The sequence below is a fragment of the Dipteris shenzhenensis genome, chromosome 5, assembly GCF_047967505.1.
Source record: "Dipteris shenzhenensis isolate YYH24624 ecotype China chromosome 5, Dip_SZ_1.0, whole genome shotgun sequence".
Classification (NCBI taxonomy): Eukaryota; Viridiplantae; Streptophyta; class Polypodiopsida; order Gleicheniales; family Dipteridaceae; genus Dipteris; species Dipteris shenzhenensis.
In genome coordinates, this window is record NC_141600.1 from 8567869 (window position 1) to 8574463 (window position 6595).

General features: G+C 41.7%; 1 protein-coding gene across 1 annotated transcript; it reads right to left on the minus strand.

The window, feature by feature from the left end:
• Positions 1–3835: 3835 nt before the first annotated feature.
• On the minus strand, positions 3836–5714 carry LOC147901579 (cytochrome P450 77A1-like). Its single transcript, XM_087375298.1, has one exon. The coding sequence runs from the start codon at positions 5693–5695 to the stop codon at positions 4184–4186; it is 1512 nt and encodes a 503-aa protein (XP_087231424.1). The 5' UTR covers positions 5696–5714; the 3' UTR covers positions 3836–4183.
• Positions 5715–6595: the final 881 nt, after the last annotated feature.

The following is a 6595-nucleotide window of genomic DNA, read 5'->3' on the forward strand; positions in this document are numbered from 1 at the left end:
TGGGTATGTTTGCTTTTTGTATATATATATGATGATCCCAAAAGAGCGGGGGGGGGGTTCACTCATAAACTATTGAAGGGTTTTTAAAATCGGAGTATTGAAAAAATTCATAAGTTTGTATAGAAAAAGGGGTCATTTTAAAGCCTTACTATTTATCAAAAGAGGGATTTTAATAAGTCCCCTTGAATGCATGTGATATATAGGGTTTTGAAATAGCCCCCCCCTGTGCTTGAGTCATGATCATTATCTTTGACATTGAAATGATGTGGTCACCAACCAATACTTATTGTATTAGTGGCTTGGTGAGTTAGTTAGCTAGCTATTTTTTAGTGGATGCTCATGTTAGGGTTAGAGTAGATGCCTTCCACATGGCATCAGACCTATGTGCCCATATTACCCTTATTTAGATGCCTTCTATCTAAGAAGACGTTATATTGATTATACATGTTCATGGAAATCTAGTTATAATGCACTAAAAGGAGAAATTTTTGGATTATCATCTTCTATCATGTTGTGAGCTCAATTTCCACATTCCACAACTACTGCACAGGCACGTGCACGTGTGTGTGTGTGTGTGTGTGTGTGTGTGTGAGAGAGAGAGAGAGAGAGAGAGAGAGAGAGAGAGAGAGAGAGTTTAGGGTGCTATGTTTGCTGCTTTTCCCCATGCTCATCTTGAAATTCTTTCAAAGAAAATGTACCCTTCCAACCTTCCATACCTCTCCAACTCCCATAATAATCTCCTAGTATCTCTCTCCACACAAGCATCCATTCCCACCACCTTTTGGGGGCAAAAGATAATCAATACACCCTTCTTATTTCTTTGCATGTATCTCTACACCAACATCTAGTCATTGCCTTCTAGGGTATGAAATCCCATCAATACTCCCTACAATGTTTCTTCACCCATGCCTCCAATCAATTCCAATTGGGCTAATGCATGCTTGGGGGTAGCCATGTCTAGTGAGGTTTAGGGGATATATTGTATATAGTATCTTGCCTTACCTATAGCTTATACATTTTCTAATGACAGTTGACATTGATCTCCAAGAAATGGTACTATTCCAAACTTGAATATGATACCCCAAAAAAATAAGGAGATGACATTTTGAATGAGACTGTTAAACCATTACAAGTGCTATGTCCAATGTGAAGCATGTATCCTAAGCAATATAGGATACATCAATTTATTCAAAAATGTCAAATTTTAGCCAGTGCAAAATACAATAAGGAATGTTTTTTTCTAGTGTGGTGGATTTGGGAGCACATTTTGAAAAATTCTTTAGAACTTGATCATGATAGAAGGAAGCTCCACCATGGGGGATGCTTTAATGTTTTGGAATGTTCCTTCCACATGGGAATTGCTTTAAAGTTTTGGAATGTTCCTTCCACATGCGCAAAATGCTCACAAGTCAAGACGACCACACCAACTTGGCTTTAAACAAATATGATGTTCCAACCACTCAAATAGTTTAACCATGGGCCAGTGGAACACCATGAACATAAATAAACTACTAAGAAATACAGCTATCAACCACTGGTTTTAAACATAAATTAAGCTATCAATTAAATTATAAAAACATGTTATTCCAACCAATGAGCTAGTTTAACATCCTATTCTAGCTATTAGGCTAATGGCATGTAAAGAACATAAGTTAGACTATTAAAAAATGCAACTATATTAACCAATGAGTTATCAAAAAGAGAGTTTAGTCAAGCTAAGAACATTCGTTAAACTATAACCAAACATAGTATACAAGAAATTACCAAATTGTTTAGACAACCACATTTACCCGGTGGGAAATTAACTTTGAGCACACAAATAATGTCATCAAAATATAACAAAACATACTACATGTCTCTTGCAAAAACTAAACAATTTTACTCGCTTCTTCCTACCACCTTCTCTTATGATGATCGGACCCTCAAGAGTTCCATGCAACATTGCATTCATTAGTCACTTTGTGCATTGTTCCATATGTATGTCCTTAGATGAAGAGCTATCATCGTCAGATTCGCTAGATGCAGAGCTACCATCTTTAGATTCAAGAGATGTTGGTTCCTTTTAATGACTTTTTGTCCTCATCCTCGTCTCGGCTCTCTTCCTTTTCATACTTGAATGTAAATATGAAACTAAAGTAAGATATGGAATCCGATGTGAATGATAATCGCATCAAAACCCTTTTGTAGTAGAACCTCTCTTGATAATCACATCAAGACTCTTTTATTACGAAAATTGTATTTTTGATATTTCTTGATATGGACATTATTTTATTTTAGTCAAGTGTGACTGTGGAAAAGTATTCCATAAGAGCACACCGAACGCGACAGGGGTCCTAGTGGATGCTTTGTGTAGTTTAGTTGGGGATGCCTAGTTAGCTTATGATTTGCCATGCTAGATGGTCAATACTATTATGGGTGATTCCATGTTAATACTGATGTCACTAGTGTTATTAGTGATTGTTTGATTATTGTACTTTGAGCACAATTATATTGGAATTAATTGGTTCGGTGATTTATTCAATTGATGTGTTAACAACTAATGTAATTGGCAGCTTGATTACAGGTGATGGAACTAGTGCTAAGGATTGGAATTAGTGCGATGGTATCGATTGAGGTGTCACACGATGCATAGCATGTGGCCATGGGCAAATTTTGGATTTGATTCACATTGTAAACCTTGAGCAATATATATGATAGAAGGCATAAACTATTTTTGAATAAAGTAAGTCCAAATTGGCTTTGTAGAAAGAATGGGACATGATCCATTGTTGATAAAGTGAGGCAAAGAGCTTTGTAAAAGACATTCAATGTAAGATTCCCGAAAGGAGAGAGAATTTTGGCTCCTTGAACTTCAATGAAATATTATAAATACTCTAGATGAGGAAGCGTGAATTACTCATCTAGGAGGGAGGGGGGGGGGATTGTACCCAATTTCTTGTCGATGTCTCATTGTGCCTTGGTTGATTTCATTTCTCTCAAGTAGAAATTTCCCTTTTTGTTTTCTTCTTTTGTAGTATAACGTCTCTAGCTAATCCCATTCCACATTCCAATCTTTCATCTGATACGCTTCAACCATGTCTTTGGTCAAGGAAGGATAGTTAATATATTATCTAGGTAACCATCGCTGTTCCAAGATTTCATCCATTTAGAGACCCAAGTCTTGTCAAGCATTTGGCCTAGCCCATTTTCTTTTTGCTTGTCTTCTTTTTGCTTGTCCACACTATATATTATTGGTCCACCAATTCTTCATCTGAACGTAGCAAAAAAATCTCCATGCCAACTAATATGTGGCTTTAACCTTTATTACTCAGTTGACCACTTCTTTGAGGCTCCCCCTGCTTATTGTTCTTTTAGAAGAAACATTCACCACTTTTTAACATTTGATAGAGCATCATCAGTATCTTATTGGTACAATGTCTCAATGGCCTCCACCAGATTATAAACATATTCCTTGTGATCTTTTGCCTCTTACCCACCTCATGCTGAGGTGACTTAAATAATATCATACCATTATCAAATACAATGCACACATCCATAATAGATCTAAAGATTTCTTCATCCCAAAACATAATGTATGTGTAATACCTATACCTTTCTCATTATAACTTGGGGTCTTGCCTAAACATCATTTACCAGACCTATTACATCTATAAAATCTGTTTTGCCTTTTCAAAAAGTCTCCAAAAGATATGACTTCCCACACCCGTACAACATTAGGCGTCCAATTTAACAGACACAACCGTACCATATTAGGTGTACAATATTAAGTTTTGCCAAACACACAACATACTGATGTTGAATTTAGGTGTGCATGTAGACTCCAAATCAACTCTTAGGGTTATTGTTTATAATGTAACAGGTAATACAATAATTTAAAATACACAATGGATTTGGTCATGCGCTACTAGTTATACATATTGAGTTTTTCCTAACGTAAAAAAAGTTGTACAACTAGAGGGTATACCTTCCATTACAAAGTGTACCTATACAAAAAGAGTGAGGAGAAACTCAATCAAGAGGGAGCAACCAAAGAGGGCCTTGAGCTATATAACATAGAACTGAAATGCATGTTGAGCTTAGAAGTGTATCTTAGAAGTGTATCTCTATGAAGAGTGGGCTATAGCAAGCAGTATGCCACTATGAAGAGAGCATAAGAGTATGTGTACGAAATAGGACATTGCCATTACTCTCCTTGTACATGATGCCTTTGTATGATAGAAGCCTTCAAAGGGTTTTTCATCACCCTTGTAAAAACCTGTTTCTCAGACAAATCCACAATCTCTGCAGGTTTGCTTGTCCTCCATTCATACTCCTGCACCAAACGAGCAATAAACAACTCCACATGCATCAACGCAAGCCCCAGCCCTGGACAGATCCGCCTCCCTGCTCCAAACGGTATCATCGTCACTTGCTTCGTTCCTGTTAAATCCACTTCCCTGCTCAGAAATCGCTCCGGCCTGTATTCCATCGGTTCTTCCCATATCTTTGCATCCCTAGATATCGATACTAAATGGAAATTGACTATGGCGTTCGTTGGTATATCGTATCCTGCTAGCTTGCATGGCTCTGTCACTGCGTGAGGTAGCGTGAAGTGTCCAGGTGGATGCAGACGCAGCGTCTCCTTCACTACCGCTTGCAAATAAGGCATGTTGCCCAAATCCTCCTCTTCCACTGGTCTGTTGCCCACAACTCGCTCGATCTCGTCGTAAAGAGTGGCTTGAATCTGCGGTTCCTTTACCAAATGAGCCATCGTCCACTCCATACAGTTCACGGTGGTATCTGTTCCCCCGACCAAAAATTCTGAGCAAAGAGACACCAGATCTGAATTGGAGAGCTCGAATTCTCCTTCACCCTCTATGCGTAAGAGTGTCTCTAAATAACTGTCGGGAGTTAGTTCGCCCAGCTTCTGAAGCTTCTTGTGCTGCTCGATCAATGAGGTGAACAGCTCCACTTGCCTCTGGCGCAGGGCACGCGCCTTCTGAGTTTTCCTCCACCCTAAGATTCGCAGGAGCGGGAAGAAATCGCCCAGTTGCCCCGCTTGAAGAGGCAAAATCGCTTCCACGAGGTCGGACACCTCTAGGACAGCGTCGTCCTCCATGTGAACTCCGAGACACATAAAGAGCAGCAGCTGAAACATGGCGATGCGGCAATTGGAGTAGACAGCCACGACACCATCGTCTTTCCGCGCCAGGTCGCCAAGGCGGGAGAGCATGAGGAAGATGATACGAGTACGGGCGGCCTTGAAGGCATGGAGCTTACCCGAGCCGAGCATTTCCTGGACAAGATTGCGGCGCATGGAGCGCCAGTAGGGGCCATGAGAGGAGGCGCTGATATTACGGAAGTTATTGGTGAAGAGGGCACGGGAAGCGAAGCGGGGGCGGGTGGAGAAGAGGGGGCCTTGGGAGACGAGGGCTTCATGGGCAGCGGAGGCAGAGGTGACCAAGATGGTGGGGAATGGACCGAGGTGGAGGGTGAAGACGGGGCCGAGCTTGAGGCGGAGGGAGGCGATCGAGGAGCGACGGAAAGGTGGGGGAAGGAGGAGGTGGAGATGGCCGAGGAGGGGGATGGAGGGGGGGCTCGGGGGCAGCTTCAGTTGAGAAGGAGGTGTTCTGAGGAAGAAGAAGAGAGCGAAAGAGGCGAGGGCAATGGCAAGGAGGATCGCCTCCGCCATAGCCCAGGAGCTTGCCAGCGCCATAGCCACCAGAAACCATTCCAGTTCGCAAAGTCTTATAGAAAGCGTGTTGGCACTTTGCTCATTGGAAACTGTCCCAGTCCACACTTGAACCTTGCCATGTTTGAAACGTGCTCCCTTGACTTAAGAAATGTAAAACTCACTTCATCTCGATGATTCGAGAAGGGCTTAGCACATCGGAAGAAATAGGAATGGGTTTAGGAGTGAGAGGACACATGGCATCATTTCATGTGTTTAGGAGGTGGAGACCACGTGAGGACAAGGGCACATGTCATCCTTCCATGTTTTTGAATCACTAAAAAAGGGGAACCCATTCTGGCTGCCAAGGAGTAGAGGCCATGGTCCAGGATGGGAGAAAAAGTGACATTCTAAATCCATCCTAAACCGTCCTAAACCAGCCCCATCCATGTGCTAAGGCCCTAAGTACAATTGTAATTTTACGGAATTTTTTTGGCCTGCCACGTGTCAAGGGGCAAGCTAACTGATGGCAGGCCAGCTTACAGAAGCAAAAAATCTAAGATTTTTTTAATGGAAAATTGGGACTTGCATGGATAATACACGCGTTATGTGTCTACTTGGCCTTTTCCCATCGTCATCCAGCCATCCACGTGTCTCGACACATGATTTGAGCTTCCTTTGCATGTATCTTTGCTTCGTTTGCCTGGACAATCCATTTTCCTCACTCTTCGTTGTTTTGTGCCATAATTCAATTCTATTGTCAGTAGACTCTGCATCGGAGGCACACTCCACTGCGAGCGAAGACCTCTCATCCATGCAGCTTCTCTTCTGTAGACAGCCACGCTCCATTTGTGCATGAATTTGAAGATGACGAGGCCTCCGATTGGTTAGTTCTTGTAAATGACAGCTTGCCAGCAATGAAGCCGACATTATGGGAGATGTTGG

Coding starts and splice junctions, on each gene's coding strand:
- LOC147901579 (XM_087375298.1), bottom strand. CDS start 5,695: ATGGCGCTGGCAAGCTCCTGGGCTATGGCGGAGGCGATCCTCCTTGCC.